Source organism: Arvicanthis niloticus, chromosome 26 (genome assembly GCF_011762505.2).
Source record: "Arvicanthis niloticus isolate mArvNil1 chromosome 26, mArvNil1.pat.X, whole genome shotgun sequence".
In the NCBI taxonomy this organism is placed as follows: Eukaryota; Metazoa; Chordata; class Mammalia; order Rodentia; family Muridae; genus Arvicanthis; species Arvicanthis niloticus.
The window spans coordinates 24999558-25024862 of NC_133434.1; the positions used below are offsets into that span (position 1 = coordinate 24999558).

The 25305-nt window shown below is 39.6% G+C and overlaps 1 protein-coding gene across 4 annotated transcripts in view; it reads right to left on the reverse strand.

Moving 5' to 3' along the window:
- Dmxl2 (Dmx like 2) overlaps positions 1-25305 on the reverse strand; it is a 144472-nt gene that overhangs the window by 64386 nt on the left and 54781 nt on the right. For all 4 annotated transcript variants that reach the window (XM_076925250.1, XM_076925249.1, XM_076925252.1 and 1 more), the window contains exons 10-15: positions 24598-24837; positions 23753-24024; positions 22110-22806; positions 21128-21249; positions 4819-4908; positions 3128-3251 (exon numbers count right to left, since the gene is read on the reverse strand). In XM_076925250.1, the coding sequence (XP_076781365.1) occupies positions 3128-3251; positions 4819-4908; positions 21128-21249; positions 22110-22806; positions 23753-24024; positions 24598-24837 (1545 nt within the window). The remainder of the gene's footprint in view (positions 1-3127; positions 3252-4818; positions 4909-21127; positions 21250-22109; positions 22807-23752; positions 24025-24597; positions 24838-25305) is intronic.

Below are 25305 nucleotides of genomic sequence, written 5' to 3' on the forward strand. Positions count from 1 at the left end.
GGACCACCCAGAGCTCCCAGAGACTAAACCACCAACCATAAAGTATGCATGGAGGGATTCATGGCTCCAGATACATATTTAGCAGAGGATGGCCTTATCTGACATCAATGGGAGGGGAAGGAGGCTTGATGTCCCAGTGTAGGAGGATGCTAGAGGCACCAGTGAGGTGGGAGTGGGTGAATGGATGGAGGAGCACACTCATAGAGACAAAGGGGAGGGGAGTATGGGAGATGGGATCGGGGGTTGGTGGAGGGGTAACCAGGGAAGGGGGGATATCATTTGAAATGTAAACAAATAAAATGATTAATAAAGAAAGGGATAAAAAAGAAAAAAAAAGAAAAACTATCTCCATTAAGATCCAGCAAGGGCATTTTCTCACTTAGTGACTAATGGGGAGAGGTCCAGGCTATTGTGGGTGGTTCCATCCCTGGGCTGGTGGTTATAGGTTCTATAAGAAAGTAGGCTGAGCAAGCATGGTGAGCAAGCCAGTAAGCATGCTCTGCTCTCCATAGCCTCTGCATCCACCTCTGCCACCAAGTTCCTGCCCTGTTTGAGTTCCTCCCCTGGCTTCCTTTGTCATGAATTGTGATGTGAAACTGTGAGCCAAATAAACCTTTCCCTACTCTACTTGCTTTTGGTCATGTGTTTCATTGCAGTAACAGAAGACCTAGCTATTCTTTCCAAGAACAGCCATGTAATGACAATTTTAGAGCTTTGGTCTCTTTGAAAAACAAAGAAATATTACAGAAATATGTTTTCATTTTGATCCCAGGTATGGGAATACGGGGCTGCTTTGGACTGACCTCAGCAGCTGACTGTGATTCACCTCATGCTCTAGCAAGAGCATGGTTTTGCCAGCTGCAGATAGTTTCTGTGACTGTGTGACATTGAATTCTGGGGACCATTTATAAATGCTAGGGTCCCAGAGGCAGGGTGGGTTGTTGTTGTTTTGTTGTTTTGTTGTTTTGTTGTTTTGTTTGGTTGACTGGTTGTTGTTTACTGTTGATTGTGGTTTGTTAAGTAGTTGTGCACAAAGAAGAAACAAGGAAAAGAAGAATTAAATATCAAACTTTTCCCAAGGTCCTCAACAACCCTAACCAGCAAGAAATAATCTAGTGATAACGTCTCCCCCTTTCTGGCCCCCAACTTTACTCAGGGATGTCTTTTATTTCCTTTCTATCCTTTTTTCTCTCCTATCTAGTATTGCGGGATGGGAGAAGACGGGAAGAAAGAACCCACAAAGTAAGGCAAATGACAATAGGACAAAACGGCAGCCTACAGACTGGGAAAGGATCTTCACTATCCCTACATCTGACAGAGGACTAACATCCAAAATATATAAAGAATTCAAGAAGTCAGACACCAACAAACCAAATAACCCAATTAAAAAATTAGGTACAGAACTAAACAGAGAATTCTTGGCACAGAAATCTTGACTGGCCAAGAAGCACCTAAAAAACTATTCAACCAAGGACATGGAGCAAGGGGAACACTCCTCCACTGCTACTGGGAGTGCAAACTGGATCAACCACTTCAAAATCAAAGTGGTTTCTCAAGGTTTCTCAGAAAACTGGGAATAGTTCTACCTCAAGGCCCAGCTATAACACCCCTGGGCATATACCCAAAAGATGCCCCACTATACCACAGGAAAAACTGCTCAACTATGTTCATAGCAGCTTTATTCACAATAGCCAGAAACTGGAAACAACCTAGATGTTCCTCAACTAAGAATGTATCAAGAAAATGTGGCACATCTACACAGTGGAGTGATAGGGACACCAACCCACCCGAAAAACTTTGGACCCAAAATTTATCCTGTCTACAAAAACTGCAGGGATGGCAGATGGATCAGAGACTGGGAAATGAGCAACAAATAATCAGCCAACTTGTTGAGACCCATCCGATGGGCAAGCACCAATCCCCAACATTATTAATGATACTCTGTTAGGCTTGCAGAGAGGAGCCTAGCATGGCTGTCCTCTGAGAGGCTCCACCTAGCAGCTGACTGAAACAGATGCAGAGACCCACAGTCAAACATTGGACGGAACTTGGGGAGTCTTATAAAAGAGTCTGTGGAAGGACTAAGGTGCCCTGGAGGGGGACAGGAACTCCACAAGGAGACCAACAGAGTCAACTAACCTGGACCCTTAGGGCTTTCAGAGACCGAACCACCAACCAAAAAGCATATGTGGTCTGGACCTAGGTCCCTCACACATACGTAGCAAATGAGCAGCTTAGCCTTCATGTGGGACCCCAACAACTAGAGCAGGGACTCTCCCTAAAGCTGCTGCCTATACATGAGATATGTTCTTCTAGCTGGGCTGCCTTATCTGGCCCTCAGTGGGAAAGGATGTGCCTAGCTCTGCAGAGACTTGATATGCCAGGGTTGGGGGGATACCCAAGTCAGAGCCTCTACCCTCTCAGAGAAGAGAAAGGGAAGAATGGACTGTGGGAGTGAGGATAGGAGGTGGGGCAGTGATCAGAATGTAAAGTGAATAAAATATATGTAAAAAAAGAAACAGTTATAAAATTGAGTGGAAGACCAAAGAGAAACTTTACACACAGAAGAGAAAATGCTTTTTGTTGGCTTAATTTGACAGAGGCATAAGAAGTATGTTAAAGAGGAATAAGTATTTGGAAACCCTTTGTAAACTAAAGTGGTACTCATTATAGAGGATAAATTCTTAGAAAAGAACATGGCTTTTCACTGTAATACAGCATGACTTCTATAAATACAAAATTGTAATTTCTAAAAGGAGAATACTTGGTGCTAAATTCTGATGTTGAAACTAAACATTTTACTCTTTGTTTTGAAAGATCTTACAGAAAACCTATTTTCTTTCTAAAAAGGGTCCTGACACCCAAGCATGGGTCCTCTGGGAGAGAAGCTGGCACTCTTAGCCCACCATCTCCAGCACTAACAAGCACCTCTGACAGCTGGCTAATTGCCCAAAGCTTCAGAGTGACCACCTTGGAACACCACATGTAATGAAAGCTTGGGGGTTTTTTAATGATTAAGCAAGCTCACTTTCTGTTCTTCCTGATGAGATTTTATTGTCTGGAATGATAGTGAGTCAGTACCCTTCATCAGCTAATAAACACACCCTGCCTCCCTCAAAAAACATACCTTGTGATGGTTGGAAAAATATTTCTGTTTCCTTTTCCTTTTTCTCCATATCTTCTTTGTGTGGTTTATATCCAATAATGAAGTCTTCTTGAAACACATGCAGTAGCTGTGTATTTGAACCACACTATAAATGAGATACGTGAAAGCAGTTTTGATTAGCTTGGCACTAAATTAATGAAGTGCAATCATAAAAATTCAGAGAAATTCGTCTCCTTACATGGAATGAAATAAAAGGGCTATAATATTACATTAAGCCATAAAAAATGGATCAAAGTTCGGAACATTTTTTTTTTTTTTTGTCTGTCGGGGTATAAGAATATAAAATCTCTATAAAATAAGGTCATCTTCCCAAGGGAAAGAGACCAACTGAAGATAGCCCCATGAGCAGAGAGTCAGAGAACATGGTCATGGCACAGAGAGACAGCCCCAGTCCTCAGGAGGTCGGGGCAGTGAGTTCCAGCCACACAGCTGCTGCCTCAAACACAAACAAAGGGACATCAGGGAAGGAGAGGGAGAAAAAGAGGATTCAACCAGGGAAGAGGGAATTGACAGAAATATTTATAGAGGGAAGAGAAAATGAGGAAGAAAGGAAGGAAGGAAGGAAGAAAAGAGATGAAGAGACAGAGATCAGTATAAGAACAAACTTACACTGAGTTTTAAATTCTTGAGATGTATAAACCTATCATTTATTAGTGGTTGGACTTTACCACCCTTGTAATACTGAAAATCAGAAGCAGATGGGAAACAAATCTGATATAAAGAAAAGGAACACTAGATGAGAGTGGACCACACAAATATCCATGGTAAAGAGACCAACCCATGTGGGAAACCCACTCTTCTAGATCTGTCTGGAGGGGAAAAAAAGTAACTAGTTGAATTTAAAGCACATTAATGCAACTTGAGGACAGAAAAGTTACGATTTCCTTGAAGGCATCATCAGTAACTTGAGTCTGACAGCCCCACTTCTGCTACCAAAAGCTGATGTGGTAATTTCTCCATATAGGTAGAAATATCTTTATATCCCTTAAGAATGCAAGCACCATAGAAGATTATGAGTAACTATACTTGTCTTATTCTTCATTTTGTTTTGTTTTAAATACATGGTTACTTCATCAAAGTAATCTTTTTTGTTTAAATGCCTATGTTTTCTCTCTCAGTCCATGAACATAACCTTAAAGAAACAATCAGTACAGAGATAATGGACTTTACCACTCTCTTCTCCCAGGTAGGAGGTAGAGAGGAAGCCTGACTACACAAAGGACTGAACCCAAAGTAAGAGTATATGCTGAGATCTCATTCATCTGCATTTTAATGGATCTCATAAAAATACCCAATCTGACGCCCAAGCAAGCAAATGCTGTTTCCTCCCGACTGAGCTGAAATCAAAGCTAACATGGAAAGAGAAAGCACAACTGCAGTCTGCACAGCTGCGCTATGTCTGCCCTCAGCACATAGACACGGAGGTTATAGTTTCAAACTGCTTTTAAATAATGACAGATACAAGTCAGCTGGAGGGCAGTAACTCCTACATCATTAGAAGATTCCCCACACACACACTTTGGGAATCACTGGACACTGGATTTTTATCAAATGATAATTACACTAAAACCAGAAAATATATATAGAAAACAATCTGGAATGAAGAGAATCAAATACAGCATATAAGATCACCAACTGAAAAGTGTTTTTACTTGGTCAGTGATTGCATCCAGTTCAACGATGCAGCCTGGCCGAGCAGTGGACTGTTGGCTCACAATGTTAAACACTTCTCCGATAAGTTTCTGTAAACAACAAATGCAAAATGTCAATGGTCAACAAAATTACCACTCTACTATCAATATGATGGCATCATCAGCACTACAACTCACCCATATAATCACTAATTGACAATAGCAGTTAATATATTCAAAAAATACATAAAATTTCCATTCTCATTTCTGTTTTTAAAGTTGCAAACTTAGAAAAACTGATGATATTAACATAAATGCTGTAACTTCAAAGCACTTAATTATTTCAATGTCTTCAAGACGAATGGGGATAAGGACCTAACCCAATGCCTGTGTGTATGGCATATGGATGTTTAAAACCATTGGAAAGTACAACTCTCCAAATAATATATAGAGATTTTGACTAACAGGCAGGGCAGTCTCTTGATATAACAATATTTTAATTAAAACATGATGCTAACTTCTGGATCTCTTAAAACTCCCCAAACTTCATACTGAGATGGGTCTCTCCCCCAACCCTCACCAAGAAGCCATCTCTTTTAAATAAAAACCTTTAAATAACTGAATGTCTCAGTGCTCATCTGCAGTGTCTTTCTCTGCCCCCCCCCAAAAAAAATGTGTACTGGGATAGATTCTGGTAAATAAGTCATGAGAGATAAAATGGGTGATTAAGTACGGCTGAACCAACTGACATGAATACATTCACTCCAGAGTCAGGGTTTAAAGTGTTAGCTCAAACACCAAAAAGTGGTTTTGTCATTCTGCTAGTTTTATCCATTGAAAACTGGGCTCAGCAGACAAGGAGGCAGATGTTCACATGTCTCCGCCAGTCAAAGATAGTTGGTATATCTAGGTTGGGTATTAGGTTACACTTCTGATTGATATTGAGCATTACCAAATTTATAAAGCCATTGGTTAACATTAAAAAAAAAAATTGTATAAAAGCAAAAAGAAGAAGGGGGTATGGAATAGGGGTTTTCTAGGGAGGGGAAATGGGGAAAGGGGATGGCATCTGAAATTAAATAAAATATCCAATTAAAAAAAAATAAATAAAATGGTAAGCTTAGAAGGAAAAAAAAAGAAAAAAAGAAAACTGGGCTCAGCTGTGACCTACAACCTGTGAGGCTAAAAATGCCAGAATTTCTCTAGAAAAAAAAAAAAAAAAAAAAAGACTGCTACTCAAAGCATATCAACATACCAATAGCAACAAGATAGTACTTTGTGAATGTGTACTGTGCAACAACATGTTAACAATATCTCCAGATTCATGTGTATATAAGTTTAAGATGTGTTGCTGCTGTAACCTGGGTGTCCTGGTTAAATGTTTGTCAACATGACACAAGTTAGAGTTATTTGGGAAGAGGGACCTCAGTTGAGAAAAGGACTCATCAGATTGGCCTTTAGACAAACCTGTAGGCTATTTTCTTGATTAGTGATACATGTGAGAGGGCCTAGACCTATGGCGCAGTGACCCCCCAACGGGTGGTCCTGGATTCTACAAGAAAGCAGGCTGAGCAAGCCATCAGAACAAGCCAGTGAGCAGCACTACTCCATGGCTATGCTTCACTCACTGCCTCCAGGGTCCTGTCTTGAGTTCCTGCCTGATTTCACTCCGTGATGAAATATGACCTAAGACCTGTAACATGAAATGAATGCTTGCCTTCCCAAGTTGCTTTTGGTCACAGCAATAGGAACCATAAGTCACAATAAACCTCTAATTCCAGCACTCGGAATGCTGAGGGAGGAGGATCAGGAGTTCAGGAGCAGCCTGGGCTACACAGTGAGTTTCAGTCAAAAGCTGAGGTGTATCTCAATGGTAGAGTGCTTACCATGTGAGCACAAGGCTCTGGGTTACATTAGCAACACACACACACAGTATTTCTGTGGTTGATAATTTTCAGTCTCAGCTGTACATTGATTCTTTCTCAATCACTGATGCTTAGGTCCCATGCACAGAGACTGATCTGCTGGTCTAGGGGAAAATCTGATTATGAGTGATTCTGTAAGTTCCTCAAGTATTTTCCAACATATAACCAAGACTATCACAAGAACAAATACAAATTCCAGCTAAGGGTTTGTCTTCTCTCCCCACAACTCTCTATCAGCACTATAAGGAGTTTGCCAGTTCGAATCCCATTCAACCTACAACCAAGGAATTCATTCAGCAATAGAAATAACTTCAGTTTCAACCAGCAAGTTTATACTACCGTGCAGGGTAACATCAAAACTAGGTTGATGTGGGTGAAGCACAGAACTTCAAAAGCATCACAAAAATCAATATGAATGATATAAATTTTAATGTGGTATCTCTTAAAAATAAAAATTCATGGAAAAACTAAAATAAATAAAATATGAAAATTTAAAAACAGGATCCAATGGCTTCATTATCCTGAAAGCAAAATAAAAACTGTTTAAATGCAACCCTGTTTTTTAAAAAACTTAGTTAAAATATATTATAAAAAGATTAAGTGTACATACATCCAAAATAAGATTAATGTTAGTTTTATTTTCCTGGCTTTAATGGATGGAAATACATTTGTAATGTTTTCAAAATCATCTTATTTGCATGTAATCAGTAAACAGTCGTATCTATTGATCAGACAGAAACCTTTTGTAGGATGACACTGCTGTCCTTACAGAGGATCTGGGTTGAGTTTCCAACATCCACAGGGATGCTCACAACTGCCTGTAATTCCAGTTCCAGAGGATCCTATGCTCTCTTCTGGTCTCTAGGGACACCAGGCACATATATATATACAGGGATGCAAAACATGCATACACATAAAATAAAAATAAATAAACCTTTTCTAAAAGGGGAAAATGAGTACAAGGACACTAAAAAAAAAAAAAAAAATAGCACACCAGTTTCAGAAAATTCAAACACAAGGTGATTTCCAAACACTGCATTCCATTTACTCCTACTTCTACTGAAACTGCTATGAGGTTGCATTAGAACAGTTGTTCTCCACAGACTGACGCTAAGTCCCTATGGATGAAAATAACACTTACACAAGTCACTAAAGGTGCCTACCTAGAGCCTTCATCCCTACTGACTAGTGTTCATGGTGCTGGAAAGCACACTGCATGCCTCCAAAGGAGAAATAAATACCAACCCAGCTATAAGTTATTCAGTCTACAATGGCAATCTGCATACAAGATACACTGCTTCAATAGTGACATCAAGCTTGTGGGACCAACCGATATCCAACTGCATTTAAGGATCACTCCATGAGATGAAACCTACCCCTGACAGTGCTCTGGTGACCAAAAACTTGAAACTATGATAGCCCAGGGTCCTACAAGAAAACTAAATACTACTGTTCTGCTAAAGGAACATAGCAATAAAATGATTCCTAATGATATAATCTACTATACTCAAAGATCTGTATCTTGCTCATCCATCGTTAGAAAAGCTTCCTCTTGCAGTAGATGAGAACAAATAGAGACCCACAGCTAGAGAGTTGCACAGAATGTGTAGATTATGTTTCCAGGTTTGTTCGTACAGGATTTCTGTGTACGAATGTGTGTGTCCCTGCATCTGTATGTGTTTCTTGTGATCCCCCATACCTGTTTGTTTTGTCCTGCCACTTCAACTACAATTTCATTCATATGTGAGAGCATACCATGTCTATCTTTCTGAATCTGGGTTATGTCACTCAGGATGACTTTTTTTTTCTAGTTCCATTCATTTGCCTGCAAATCATGATGCCACTATTTTTAATAACTGAGTAATACTCTATTATGTAAATGTACCACATTTTTTTTTATCCACTCTTCAGTTTATGGGCATCTGAGTTGTTTCCAGTTTCTGGGTATTATAAATAAAGCTGCTATGAACAGAGTTGAGCAAGCATTCTTGTGGTAGGATAGAGCATCCTTGGAGTATATATACCCAGGAGTGGTATAGCTGGATCTTGAAGTAGGTCTATTTTCTGAGAACACCATATTGACTTCCAAAGTGGCTGTACAGGTTGGCACTCTCACCAGCAATGGAGGAGTGTTCCCCTTTCTCCACATCATCCACAGCAAGAACTGTCACTAGTGGTTTTTACCTTAACCATTCTGACAGATAGGATGGGATCTCAAGGTCATGTTGACTTGCATATCCCTGACGGCTAAGGATACTGAACATTTCTTCGAGTGCTTCTCTGACATTTGAGATTCTTCTGTTGAGAATTCTCTGTTTAGATCTGTACTCCATTTTTTAATTGGATTATTTGGCTTGTTGATGTCCAGTTTCTTAAGTTCTTTATATATTTTGGATATTAGCCCTCTGACACAGAAAGAAATCAGGGAAACAACACTCTTCACAATAGCCACAAATAATGTAAAATATCTTGGGGTAACTCTAACAAAGCAAGTCAAAGACCTGTATGATAAAAACTTCAAATCACTGGAAAAGGTATCAGAAAATGAAAAGATCTCCCATGTTCATGGATGGGTAGGATTAATGTAGTAAAAATGACCATCTGACCAAAAGCAATGCAATTTCCATCATAATTCAAACACAACTATTTACATACCTTGAAAAAAACAATACTCAACTTTATATGGCAAAAAAACCCCAGGATAGCTAAAACTATCCTGTACAATAAATGAACTTCCAGAGATATCACCATCCCTGATTTCAAGCTATACTATAAAACCAATACTAATAAAAACCAAACAGTATAGGCATAAAAACAGACAGGTTGTAGATATCCCTCAACTAAAGAATAAAGAAAATATGGTACATCTACACCATGGAATATTATTCAGCTATTAAAAACAAAGTCATGAATTTTGCAGGCAAATGAATGGAACTTGAAAATGCCATCCTGAGTGAGGTAACCCAGTCCCAAAAGGACATGCACTGTATGTACTCACTTCTAAGTGGATATTAGCCATAAAATACAGGATAGCCATGCTACACTCCACAGACCCAAATAAGGTAAACAAAAAGGAAGGCACAAGCAAGGATGCATGAACCTCATTTAGAAGGCAGAATAAAATAGCCATAAGAGGCAGCTAGAGGAAGGGAACTAGGAGGGAGAAAGGATTGGGAGGGGAATAAGGAGGTTCAGGATCAGGTGTGGGGAAAGACAGGAGAGATGGCCAGATGGCCATAAGAATGAATGGAAATCTGCAACTGATAGAGGTGGGGAGTATCTCTAGGATAAGGGAGGCACCCAAGAATCAATGGGGGTGACCTTTGATGTGACTCACAGCATTGGGAATATGGAACCTGAAAGTCGCCTCCTGTAGCCAGGCAAGAACCCCAGTGGAGTGATAGGGACACCAACCCACCTACAAAACTCTGGACCCAAAATTTATCCTGTCTACAAGAAATTCAAGAAAACAAGAATAAGTTAAGCAAACAAAGAAATGCAGGGATGGGGGATAGAGCAGAGACTGAGGAAACAGCCAACCAATAACCAGCCCAACTTGAGACCTATACCATGGGCAAGCACCAATCTCTGATACTATTAAGGGTATACACTGTTATGCTTGCAGACAGGACTCTAGCATGGCTATCCTCTGAGAGGCTCCACCTAGCAGCTGACTCAGACAGATGTAGACATACACACCCAAACAGTGGGTGGAACTTGGGGACTCTTATGGAAGAATAGCAGGAAGGATTGCAGTCCCTAGGGGATAGGAACTCCACAGGAAGACCAACAGAGTCAACTAACCTGGACCCTTGGGGCTCTCAGAGTCTGAACCACTAACCAAAGAACACACATGGTCTGGACCTAGGCCTCCACACACACATGTAGCAGATGTGTAGCTTGACTTTCATGTGGGTCCTGAACAACTGGAGTGGGGGCTATCCCAAAAGCTGTTGCTTGTGGGATATGTTCTTCTAGCTGGGCTGCCTGGTCTGGCCTCCATGGGAGAGGATACATCCAGCTCTGAAGAGACTTGATGTGTCCAGGTGAGAGGATACTCAAGAGGCTCCCTCCCACCTGCTCAGAGAAGGGGAAAGGGAATGGGGGAAGGATTATGGAAGAGGGTAATGAGTGAGATGTTAAGTGAATCAGTAAAACAAACAAAAAACAGATAGGTTGATCAATGGAATTGAATGGAAGACTCAAATATAAATCCACACACCTGATTTTTTTTTAATAAAGAAGCCAGAAATATATACACTGGAGGAAAGAAAAAAATCTTCAACAAATGATACTGGTCTAACTAGACAGAAGTATAGAAGAATGTAAATAGATCTGTATCTATCACCCTGCATAAATCCAGATACACTGAAGCTGACAGATGAGAAAGTGGAGAATGCATTGGCACAGGAGACAACTTCTTGAACAGACCGCAAACAGCTCAGGCAATAAGATCAACAATTAATAAACGGGACCTCATGAAACTGAAAAGCTTTCGTAAGGCAGAGAACACCATCAATAGGGAAAAAATGGCAGCCCTCAGAGTGGAAAAGATTTTCACCAAAAAAAAAAAATCTAGTTTCAATTTAAAAAGATGAATTTTTAAAAAGAGCCAAAAAAGTAGCATCTTTTTATAGACCAACTATATTCACAAAAGCAAACCTTAAATGCTTAGCATAAACAAGGTGCGGTGACATATGCCTACAATTCCAGTACCCAGAGTAGAGGCAGTAGTTCAAGGTCAAATATTGTTATGTGAGACATCCCAAAAAAAATTTTGTCACCTAAGAATTTTAGAATCTAAAAGTACTTCAGTTAATTTTCACATCTCATTTTAACAATGCAATTAGCCTGCTGTGATAATCAGGATAATAGGTCTGTCTCTCTCAAGGATGCCCACATCATAATTCCTATTTGCCAATCCATTATTACAAGGGGAGACTTCAAACTGCTGAGATGGGGGAGGGGGTCACCCTGGATTACTCATGCAGGCCACTGTAATCACTAGGTCTTCTATGAGGGAGGTGGGAGAAGATGTAACAGAGAGGGGTAGAACATAGACTGACTGACTTCTAAGATGGAGAAAAGTGGCCAGAAGCCAGAAAATGCAGATACCCCCTAAAAGCTTGTACAGGCCAAGAACGGATTCTATCTGGAGTTTCCAAAGGAAATAGAGCCATTTCCTGAAGTGTTAACTTCAGTCTCCTCAGCTCTAAGGCATGAATGATAGTATTACCTTCCTGTTAGGGTTGTTGGAAAGATTAAATGAGTAAATGTTTATGAAACACTTATAACTGGGGCTGGTACACAGTGACCACTGGACAGACCAGAGCTCGCAACTTAACTTGCAAACACAACTCAGCCTCAAACACTGTTCTGACTTCAGGAGTGTGTCTTACAAGTGTAGAAGAATGCAGTCTCAGATCAAGAAGTTCAAGGAGCTGCCTGCATGAGCTTAGTTCAAATCCCCAGATGGCCTTTCTTGCCAGATACTACATGTCAGATGTACATATTTACATGCCTTACAGACACACACGTGAGGGTGAATCTATCCCCATGTCTGCTCATTTTAATACTCTGCTCGTCTGGTACACTGTGTCACAACTTAAACAGTGGGTCACTGATGAAAATTAAATATTGGTAGATTAGCAAATCAATGAATTAATGAGGGAAAACAAATTACATGTTACAGAGTTCCTACTCTAAAAGCTTGCTTTTAGTAACAGAAGTACATATTAAACCACTCTATCTCCAATCCCAGACTGTGGCTCATTTAATCATAGTTGTCCCGAAGTGCGCCTACATACTTGATGAATGAATAAATCTAGCATCACTGGCAGAGATTCAAAAGTTTATGTTTGAAGCGCTAAAATAATTGATATTCAGATTAAATTATAACTTAATATTAAAACATAAAACATTTTTAAATGTCTTTAATAAACAGTTGGCTGAACAGAATCTTTTCTTGATAATTAGGGTATACATATGTACACTTACCAATGCCTGCATAATCTAGTAGCATTCAGTTATGTCTTTACAATAATTAATTCCAAATAGCTACTGCTATATAATGTGAAACACTGCTGTTTTGGGAGGAGTAGGGTTGTAACAGAGTCCTTCTACATACCCCTGGCTGTCCTGGAACTCAGTAAATACTCAGGTTGCCCTTGAACTCACAAAGTTCCACCTGTCTCTGCCTCCCAAGTGCTGCATCAACATGCATGCATCACCATGACCCCCAGGCCTTGCTAATTTATTTACAATTACGTATACAATAATGATCTAAGCCACACCTAGAAACCTAAAATTACAGTAACCCCACATTTGATATATCTCCAAATTAAATCATAAATACCTTCCAAGTATCTTACCACAGCAGAACCATAATCACACTAGAAACCTCAGCATCCTATCTTCATATCCTTATTCAACCAACTCCTATGTCTGTTCTTTTTCCCTGGTTTATTAGAACCCCCCTCTAGCTAGAGTCTGTCTAAACGTACTTAGCTGACCTCAGCACACTCCTTGCTCCCATCATAGTTCCAGCGCACACCCAACTATAAACCACCACACAAACTGATCACTTGGCTTCCCTGCCCAATATTTTCAATGTCCCCAAGATCTACCTTTCCATCTACATAAAAATATTCAAATCCTTTCAATGTCTGTTATGGTGGGTGGTGGGAGAGGGATAAGACGGCCTTTATCCAACATCTGAGAAAACTCTAATTTTGAGGAATACGAAAGCATATGCCAACTTCTTGCTCTTCTGACTTATGATTAGTACAAAAAGTAGCTAGGGGAAGTGACAAACAATGAAAAGGAAAAAAAGAATAAGCACAAATGGCAGTAATTTTACAGAGCATGTTACACTTGTTGTAGACAGAAATAAACACAAAGCCCAGAATCCTTATATCATGGAGCTCTGAAACTCAAATGGTTCAAGATTCTAAAGACTCAAAGGACTTGAGCAGCTCCTGGTGCCAGTCTTCCCTGAGCCACCAGGAGCTAGGACAAGCAAGGAAGGATCCTTTCCAAAACCCTGAGAAGGCCTGACCTTTGACACCCTTGACTTCAAGTTATATATATATGTGGTCAAAACAAACAACGAAAAACAGATTTTTGAATACATGAGGTAAAATTTTTTTTAAATTCAAAGGGAAAATATACAAACTCCCAATTACAGTTAAGATATGTTAACATTCTTTCAATATTTGATAAACACTTAGTAAAGATACACAATAACTCAATGCAGTATCCCTCAAAATAGGATCTGATAGCTGAAGAGTGCAGTTTCCTCAAGCCTCTGGGATTTGGGGGATAAACAAATGTTCCCATGTCTGAGACAGCTGAAACCTGCAAGATGCTGGAAGGCCCCTTTCCAGCTCTACTGCAGCAGTGAAGAACTACCAGGAAAGGAAACTGAGCAGCGGGGGCAGCAGAGAAGAAATCTCTCTCAGACACGTCCAGCTACTTGTAAGAAATGCAGAGAACTCCATCCACAGTTGCAGCTTTTGTGAGCACCTGAACACACACCTGTGCACAAACCCCCATGTGCACATAGCATATACATATAAAAATAAATCACAACAAAAACAAAAACTTAGGGTTCTGGACAGATGGCTCAGTGGTTAAGTCCAGTGACTATTCTTCCAAAGGATTCGGTTCAATTGCTAGCACCCAGATGGCAGCTAACAAGCTGTATGTAATTCCAGTTTCAGGGGATCTAACACCCTTTTCTGGCCTTCTCAGCTACCAAGAATGCATATGATACTCAGAAACACAAGTAAACAAAACATCCATACACATAAAATAAAAATAAATAAATCTCAAAACAAATTTTAATTTAGAGAATAAATTTCAAATAAATAATCTAAGCTCCTCTTTCCATAAAGAAAGAAAACCCAACCCGGGCAGTGGTGGCGCACGCCTTTAATCCCAGCACTTGGGAGGCAGAGGCAGGCAGATTTCTGAGTTTGAGGCCAGCCTGATCTACAGAGTGAGTTCCAGGACAGCCCAGGCTATACAGAGAAACCCTGTCTCGAAAAACTTTAAAAAAAAAAAAAAAAAAAAAAAAATGTACTGCGGTAAAGTGGCACAGAATTTGGGGAGTGTCCAAGCATTGGCTGGTCCAGCTTGAAACCCATGCCACTAGATGGAGCCATGGAGCTATATCTGACCAGGAACCAGAGGCTGGATACCCCAAAGACCTCGAATAAAACCAAATATGCCCAGCAAAAAGAAAGAAAGAAAAAAGACAATGAAATGAATCCTAATGATACTCTGTTGTACTCTAGAACCTAGCATAACTGTCATTAGAGGCTTCATCCAGCAACCTATGGGAGCAAATGCAAAGACCCACAGGCAAACATTAGGCAGACCTTGAGGACTCCTGTGGAAGAGGAGGAGAAAGGATTGAAGGAGCCAGTGGGGTCAAGGACGCCACAAGAAAACCCACAGAATCCACAAACCTGGGCTTATAGGGACTCACGGAGACTGGCCCAACCGAGGTCTTCTGCATATACGCTACAGTTGTGTAGCCTGGTGTTCTTGTGGGACTCCTGTAATAGGAGTGGGGGCTGCCTCTGACTCTCTTACATGCTTCTGGGACCCTTTTCTGAAGTGAAAATGTAAGGGTTCTTTGGGAAGTTAGTTGGATGGTGTTTTGCTGGGGCAAACACATGGAGGAACGGTTCATTAAAGTGGAAACGGTGTGAAAGGCGAAGGCTGACTCATGAAGAACGTTTCACTGAAGCAGACACAGCTGAGAGGATGTTCTGCTAAAGCGAGCAGGTGAACGGGCATGTGATGAAGGATTCTTTGCTAACAACACGCATGTATTGGTCCACCTTGCATTGCATAGTTGAGCTGCATTTGCTGGGACATCATAGAAAGAAAGGCACCAAAAAAAAAAAAAAAAAAAAAAAAAAAAAAAAAAAAAAAAAAAAAAAAAAAAAAACTTCTGGTGGTGTGCTGCAGTTTCTTGAAACTTCTTGCAGACTCAGGCTGATTGGATGCATATGCTGAGGCAAGACCTGTGTTTAGGCGAGGCACATAGAGGACACATGATGTTTGGAGAGTATAAATAAGACTCCACAGAGCTACGGAGACAGAGCTTGGCTTGCTGGTACAGCTGGCTATGTAATGCTTGTGGGTCTCCAGTCTTTACTGACCTTCACTTCCCTGAGAGAGGCTCAGTAGAGACCTTCTCCTGGAGTCTCTGCTGGCCCCTCCTGCTGCCTCGAGTCAAGACCTGCCTGTCTCTGCTAGGTTGCTAACTAGACTCTACCAAACTGGACTGTTAGTGTATCTGTGAAGTGTTTGCAAATGGGATCAAGCTACTGCTGCCTGCTAACCTGTGAAATGAATGGCCAATTTCCAGAGAACACAGAAAAAGTTGCTCCAAAGAACCTTTCTAACAGGTCCACTCCCCTCCCCCCATAGCCTTTCTTTCCCACTACCTCTGGTGGGTGGTGGCCTACAAGGAAGATTAAAGTGTTTAAGAACCATCATTAAAAATAAGGTTTAAAAAAAATTAAAGTTACACTTTTCCTCTTGCTAAGTTGCTTCATCCAGACTTAATATGAGGGAGGTGCCTAGTCTTACTGAAGCTTGATATGCCATGTTTGGTTGATATCCCTGGGAGGCCTGCCCTATTTTGAAGAGAACTGGGAGAAAAGTGGATCTGGGGGAAAGGGAACAGGGGAAGAGGGGGTACTGACTACAGGAAGAAGGAGAAACTTCAGTCAGGATAAAATATATGATAGAAGAATAAATTTAAAGAAAGAAATCCCAAAGCAAGCAAAAGTTAAGAAATAAAGATAAAAGCAGACAAATCAATAAAATAAAAACAAAGAAAAAACAGAGAAACAAAAGGTTCAATGAAACATAGCTCCTTAAAAATATCAAGATAATTAACCAGGAGAAACCAGTCTAGAGAATGTTAGCCTAGTGTATACAAACCTCTAATTTCAATAGCCAGCAACACATAAACTGGGCAACACTCCATTTATTAAAGAAATAATTATAGCACTTAAATATTCATAAGGACAAGAGCCTTTTTTAAAATCACTCTCAATACAAACAAACAGAAATAATTAATAAACTCATAATAAAGGCCAAATAATGCAGGCCATAATGCAAGTCCGAAACCCAGCAAGCCAAGAGAAACATCACAGTGACTAAACTAAAACCAGACCCATGTCTAGTTTTCAAAAACAAAGAATAACAAAGAGGCCAAATATACTCCATCTTGGGACCAGATTCCATCTAAAAAAAAAAAAAAAAAAAAAAAAAAAAAAAAAAAAAAAAGCCTGAAAACTTGGCCCACAGGTGAACTCAAGCTGCACCTAAGTACCAAGAAGAACCCAGAGCTTGTCCTCGGCCAGAGTTACTCCCTAGCTACTTCCTAGCAACAGTTAATCAAAGATTAGTCTTATTGTTTCAGATGTTCTTTCAGAGCCCTTGTGATTATATATGGTCTTGCTTCAGAGCACCCACCTAACAGCTTACAGTAGACAACATTCATTAGATACTAGCCACACTGGACCCCGCTCCTCCCTTACAGTAGACAACATTCATTAGATACTAGCCACACTGGACCCCGCTCCTCCCTTACAGTAGACAACATTCATTAGATACTAGCCACACTGGACCCCACTCCTCCCTTACTTCCATTTTCTATAAAACCTTGTCCTGCTGAGTCATGGCTGCTTCATCACACTGTCCTCTGAGCAGGAAGTGAGTAAGCCCGAACTCGAGTTTGTAATAGAGACCCTAATGTGACTGCATCAGAGTTGGCTTCTTGGTGGTCTTTCAAGGTTCACGAACGCTTCCTAGCACAAGGCAAAGGCTTAAAGTCCCAGCCACCCAAGAGGCTAAGACAAGACAGTAAAAGTTCAGGACCTGCCTGGGCAGCCACATGGGAGGCCAAGGAAGACAGTAACAGGCTCAAGGCATGCCTGAGTAATTTAGTGAGATTATCTCAAAATAAAAAGAAAAGGCTAGGAGAAAGCTCAGTGGAAGTGTGTCTTCCTACCATGTAACAAAGTCCGAAATTCCATCCTTGCCTTGTTATCATTACATTTTTAAAAAGGAAATAGCATGCTTAGAGAAACCAAATTAAGAAATTTTCTTTCCATGTAGTATAATTTGTGTTTTGGTATCAAGTGGTATGGAAGAAGTAAAGTGTGGCAGTCCACACCTATAATCCCAGTACTCAGGAGGCAGAGGACAGATAGTATGGGAACAGCTTGGGCTGCATAGCAAGACCCTGTCTCAAAATAGTGTCACTTATATACATTTAACCTCCTTCTTTTTATGTAGAAGATTTGGTAGATAGAGTTTATTTTATTTTAGCACAGCATACAACAAGTTCCTCCAGAGAAACTTTTGGGACACCCTGGAACTACTCCGGACAAAACTATAAGGAATTTAAAGGTAGACTGCTAGACTCTACTCAGACATCTTCTGCTTAGCATCTTAAATTCACAGTCAAACACACAATTAGCATTAAGTACAACGCAATATCAAATGCATCGAATGTAAGATTCTAGACTCAAGAAGACAGTAAAAGGTTGGGTTGTTACTGTAATAGGGAAATATGTCTACATTTAAGTGAGTCCTAAACTCAAATGTACAAGTTATAATGGAACAGATGTGATTTACTTACAAAAGACCTTGGAGCATTTAACTGGGGGTCAAGTAAACGTGAATCAATGACTCGCAGAGAGTATGGAGAGTGGCAAACTGATGAAAGAGGCTGTAGCACAACTCTATTCCTGGCACCCTACAATGCTCAGGTTAGCCAAGGTCAAACATAAAACAATTAAGAAACTGTTAGGGCTAGCCAGCTGGTGATGGTGCACACCTTTAATCCTAGCACTCAGAGTCAGAGGTAGGTGGATCTCTGTGAGCTCATGGCCAGCCTGGTCTACAGAGTAAGATATAGGACAGTCAGGCATACACAGAGAAAACAAAAAGCAAGCAAGCAGGGAAGGAGGGAGGAAGGGAGGGAGGGAGGGAGGGAGGGAGGGAGGGAGGGAGGGAGGGAGGATGGGTTACGGGCCGAAGACATGCTCTAGTGTGTAAGTGTGTACAAGTTTTGCTGCAGAGCTGGAGAGCCTGGGTTTGAATCCAATCCTGTGTAATGCTGGGTGTGGTAGCAGTGCGTCAGTAATGGGACAATAGAAGCAGGACTGCTGCACTGTCGGCCACCAACCTAACTCCAGGTTCAGTCAAAGCTCCTACCTCAGGAAAGAGGTTAGATAGTGACAGGGGATGACAACTGGTGCCTTCTTCTGGCCTCTGTATACATGCCAATGGCACATGCACACACATACTCAAACACACAGAAGAAAAATTTGTGGCCAGAAATGAAACAAAATTTTCCTAAGGGGAAAGAAAGCCAAGGTTTGCAAAACCTTGATTATCTTTATCTGCGGCACTCTCTGTGCTTACTCTAAGTAGAACTATGACTAGCCAAGACAATTTGTGAAAACACATTGAATTTCAACTTAATAGCAACATTAATCCAAAGACAGCATGTTCTGTATCAGAATCAGTTCCTTCACTGGTGGTTAGACAACAGCTGACAGCATAAAATAGACTGGACTAACACGTCAATGGCTGGTTACAGCAGCTGATCTCGAATGCACTATCCAACTTCACCTCCAACTCCAACTCTATGATGCTAAGTTTGCAGACTTTGTCCCATTCAAATAGTAACCAGGTCAGACCTCATTTAGCTTCCACTATCAGAAGAAAAAGCAGATGAATTTAGAGTATTATATAGCATAGCTGAGACTTTCTCTACACCAAGAACCCAAAATGCTTCCCCACTATGTCTAGAACAAGTGTTAGCAATCAATTGAATAGCACCTGAATACTTCCTCTTGCCTTAAACTGTAGATCTTTTACTAATACTTTCTCTTGTGTTCTGAGGCAGAGTCCCATGTGGCTCCGTTTGCCCCAGAACTGATTATGTAACCAATGATAATCTCAAATTTCCTGATCCTCCAGCTTCTACTGTACAAGTGCTAGAATTACAAGCATGTGCCACCACACCTAGCTATTAATAATTTCTTTTTCAATTAAATTAAAATTGTCATAAAGGTAAACACTATGTTCTGTGTCCTCTACACATCAAGAGGTACAAGACACTCAGAAAAAGTACCTGGTACTCCAACTTCTGTTACTACTCACTGATTCCTTGGTCTTGACCTCCTATCCCAGCATAGACATGCTAGAGTTATAGACTGAGCTTTTCATGGCAAGTCAGGCTGTCAGGCTTATCACAGGGCTAATGCTTTTTTACTCACTGAGCTGTCTCCTCAACCTAATATTTGGTATTCAATACTGGAAACATTTTAGAACAGGCATTTTATAAAGAGATATGTCTTTATCAGTAAATGGAAAAGGCAACATTCAAATATTGAGTAAATATCCAAATATTAAGTTAAATATATGACTTCTAGTCTCCTACATAACTACTAGAATGAGGGGCTACTACTTTATCTATATATAAAATATATAGATAATATATTCTAGCCACAGAATATTTTTAAATAAGTTAGGCTTAGAAATATTCTAATTTTCTACTATAAACCATTAGGTAAAGATGCCTTAAAAGCAATATTTAGATACTCAAACTAGGGATGGAGAAGGGACTCAGCACTTATAGAGGACTTGCTGCTCTTCCAGAGGGCCCAAATTTGGTTCTTAGCACCCATTGGATGCTCAGAACTGTTTGTAACTTCAGCTCCAAAGGACCTAACACCATCTATGGACACCAAAACACACCATATACGCATATACTTGGCATATACGCACCAAAACACACAAATACCCATAAATACGCGTTTTAAAAAAACTTTGTTTTTTGCCGGGCAGTGGTGGCGCACGCCTTTGATCCCAGCACTTGGGAGGCAGAGGCGGCCGGGTTTCTGAGTTCAAGTCCAGCCTGGTCTACAGAGTGAGTTCCAGGACAGCCAAGGCTAACAGAGAAACCCTGTCTCGAAAAACCAAAAAAAGAAAAAAAAACCTTTGTTTTTAAAAATCTTTTTAGAAAAATCAGTATTTTAGGGAAATGACAAGATATTTGTTTGTATATTAAATGTATTGAGGTGTAGCATTTCATTTAAGTTTTAATTTATATACCTTAGAACACAAGAAATAAATTTTGGGGGGGTGGGGTGGAGTGTGTGTGTGTATGTGTATGTGTATGTGTATGTGTATGTGTATGTGTATGTGTATGTGTATGTGTATGTGTGTGTGTATGTGTATGTATTATTGTCTGTCCTACACAAATACATTCTCATTCCCCAAACACCAACTAACAAATCATGGTCTTAGGTGAAGTAAAAAAGAGAATTTATTAGATTAGAAACTAATCTGAAAATTCTTACTGAGGCTTCTGGGTCTGATAGCTCATCTAATAATTTTCTTGCATCAACCACAGCTTGATAGAGTCTTAGATTTTTGCCATCAGATGCAACAAAGCAAGCACTTGCAGAATTGCAATATGTGCCTGGGGAAAGAAAATAAAGTCTTTGGGTTACAGTATATAATTTATTTTTATTATTGACTGAAATATAAGAAACAACTAATTACATCTTTCTTTCTAGGTATACTATCATCCAGAATCATAATTAAATGAATACAATAAGCTTATTAACAAAAATATATAAACTTATTAACAAAACTCAGTAAAAAAAAAAACTATAAAAACTTTAAAATTCTAAAGATAAGCATGTACAAACATTCTGACAACCTATTAAAAAAATATCTAAGAGCTGGAGAGATAGCTCAGCAATCAGAAGCACTAACTGTTCTCAGGGGACCTTGGTTTGCTCTCCAGCAACTGCACAGTGGCTCACAACTATGTGTAACTCAGTCCCCAAAATCTGACACCCTCTCCTGATGTTGATGGCAACAAGCAGGCATTTGGTGCACAGACATTTATGTGGGCAAAAGATTTATACACATAAAATAAAAATTTTTTAAAAGGAGCTTAACTATGGTAAATAGAAATCATTTTGTGAGCCAAACATGACGGTAGTGTCAGCACACGGGAGGCAGCAGGATCTCAAGGTCTGAGGCCAGCATGGTATATGTAGCATGTTGCAAGATACAATGGCTCAAAAAAAAAATAAAGAAAAAAGATTTTGTTCATAAAAAGTAATCATTTTAAAACTTTTATTCAGTGAGTGGTGGTGGCACATGCCTTTAATTCCAACACCTGGAAGGTAGAGGCAGGCAGATCACTGAGTTCAAGGCCAGCCTGGTGTACAGAGAGTTCTAAGATAGCCAGGGGTATACAGAGAAACACTGTCTTAAAAAAAAATGAATAAAAGCTTTTATTCATTTTACAATTAAATAAATACTTACCAAGACAATAACTAGGAATAAGAGTTGGAAGCCATGCCACATTGGAGAAGGCTGAGGTATGTAAAGAGTTAATTCGAGCCAATTCTGACACTCCTCCAGTATATGACAAAGGTCCAATGGGGTCTACACGCCACAGAATCAGTTCACTGTAGATGGCATTTGGGTCATGAAATGTACGGGTTGCTGCATTTCTAAGAGGCTGTTTCGATGAACCTTTTGTGTGTTTTACAGGATCTATTAATCTATTTAATTTACTGTCCGAGTCCCACTGACAGTCTGATTCAGGAGTCAATAGAGCATTATGATGGGAAGATGTCAGCAACAGAGGTAAAACGGAATGGCAAGCCAAATCGTTGAGGTGGAATCGGTGACCGCAGTATCTGAATTTGTGGGATACAGTCAGAACAGTGGTAAAGGCTGACTTATCAGCAAATGTGACTGCCCATTGATTCAAAGACCCATCTATGTGTTTTGAGACCATCATTACCGTAGGCGCTAAAATGTTCATATCAATGCTGTGTGATGTAGAGTGTGGCTGTGATCCGTGAGGATTATCTACAGACATCATCTCTTGCTGTGATGGGGTGGTGTATGAATCTTTTGTGGCATTTACACAAGCATACATCATGATGTTTTTACTAAGAGAGTTGGCATCCCCAGAGGGAAATGCAACAGGAATCCGAGAGGAAAAAGAAACCTGAAAAACACAAATTGATGATCACTATAAGGAGTTTGCCTTCTTTCAAAAAGACTTTGCCAAACACACTTCTATTTTCAAAATGCCAAATCCTAGGCCCTAGCCAAAAAAAAAAAAAAAAAAAAATCATGTTTAACCTCTGTATAGTTTAACTCTTTGATTTATATAATAGATCACTAGTAATATTCTAATACAAGATGAATGATAAAGTTTCAAATATGTTGCTTATAGCTTATACCAAATTGTGTAATTGTGTACCTCAATTATAATAAAGCTAAGAATGATACCATAAAAAAGCAGCTTGATTTGACTTCTAAAACTGAAGATGAGCTTACACCTATAATGTCAGCACTTGGGAGGAAGGAGAGCCAGGAAGTGAAGGTCATCCTTGGCAATACAACTAGCTGAAGACCAGCCTGGCTACATGAGACCCTGTCCCTTAAAAAGAAGGAATAAAACTGAAAATAAGAATACATCATATTTTCAAAATAGTTCCCTTAGTTGCACTAAAATATTACAATTCTCAGAAAGCATGAGTAGTCATTTAAATACTCAGTGGTTTTATTTTTTAAGATTTATTTATTTCATGTATGTGAGTACACTGTTGTTGTCTTCAGACACACCAGAAAAGGACATCAGATCCCATTATACAGAAGGTTGTGAGCCACCATGTGGCTGCTGGGATTTGGACTCAGGACCTCTGGAAGAGCAGTCAGTGCTCTCAACCTCTGAGCCATCTCTCCTGCCCAATACTCAGTTTTTTTAAAAGAGAAAAAACATTTCTTTGAATTAACTAATTGTGCAAAATGTGTGGTACTGATCCCCTTTGAAAACAAGAATATGATTTTTCTTAGTTGCTTATGAAAACTAAATTGTGAAAATCTGTGAAGTCTATATAGCATCTTGTTACTTTAAAACCATAACCGTTTTCATCAGAGAAATATACCTGAACTTGTCTAAATATTCCAGGGTTATATTCATCCAGATACTTCACATGCCACACTAGGAAAGTCCCATCTACAGGGTGTATCGTGAATAACATGTCTGGGTTCTTATTCCACTCTGTCAGCAGCATTTCAATCTTCCGATCCAGCAGCACTGTAGGCAGCGGCATTGAGATGCTAGGTCGGGGATGGGTTCTAGGACTTCCCTCTCGTTCTCCATCTTCATGTTCTGATGATCCTGTACCTGCCTCAGATTCTCTATCCAGAGATAATTCTAAATCAGAAAATATATTTATCAGAATATATACTACATAATACTATAAAATTCATTTAGAAACTATAAATTACCTTTACAATTTATGGTCAACGAAAGTGTTTTCTTGTCCAAATTGAAATTATTATGTCTATTATTTTTAGATAAATAAAAATTATACCATATTTTCATTATTAACATTATCAAAACATATTTCCCAAAAAAGAATATGGCTTCCAAAGTACTACATTATTCAAGGTACTATAATAAGATATATATACAGAGAGAGTATGGCTGGCATGCACGCACAAGTTTGTAATCCTATTTATTCAGGAGACTCAGGCAGGAGGAATTCAAGCTCAAGGCCACTCTGGCCAGTCAGGAATGTTATATCTCAAAATAAAATGAAAAGAGCTGCAGGAATAGCTCAGTCACAGAATACTTGCCTAGCGTGCATGAGTCCGCATCACAAGCAAAACACAACATCAGCTAGAGTTAGGCAGACACCAGTTAGAGTTGTACGCAGGAACAAGCACAGGGCCTGGTCTATGAGGTGACCTGTACTTATAGAAAAGCACTGTGAGGGATACAAACCATGGTCCAGTTTCATTCGTAAACCCCTCTCTCTCTCCTCCTGTGAGCGTTCCTCATCTTCTCTATCTGCATCATCACTTTCATGATCTAATTGTTTTTCAGAAAGTTTTCGTAATTGGTGCATAAATATTTCAGTTGATAATGTAAAATGAAATTCCTTGTTGTTTAACCAATGAACTACAAATCCTCCATTGATATCATCAATATTAAATGCCGTGCCAACCAGAACATTTGGAATATCTGTAGAAACAAAAAAGATTAAACTTTCAATTTGGTACTCCAATTTCTTTAAAAACAGGACAAGTGTTCATCGTGGTTTGTCATATATTTACACAGAGAAGGTGCTAAAAAAAAAAAAGTCAGCATGATTCTACCAGGATTTATGACAACTTTAACTGAATTTAATGGTGAATGTAAATATTAAGAACTAATGACATACTCTTGCATGAAATTATATTATAGTACTAATTTCAAAACCAAATATAACAACACATCAACCTTATTGAATCTCAGTTTTGAGGAAAGAGGGTGGGTGAACACAGCTGTAAGAGGTAAGTGAAGAAGTTTAAACATAAACTGGATGTTAAACTGTGTGGAATGACTCAACAAGTTCCTAGGCACTGACAGTGATGCTATGTTTATGGGAGCGACTTTCCTTACACATAAGGAAATACCCGAAGTTCCTAAGGGTAAAATTCCATGGTATGT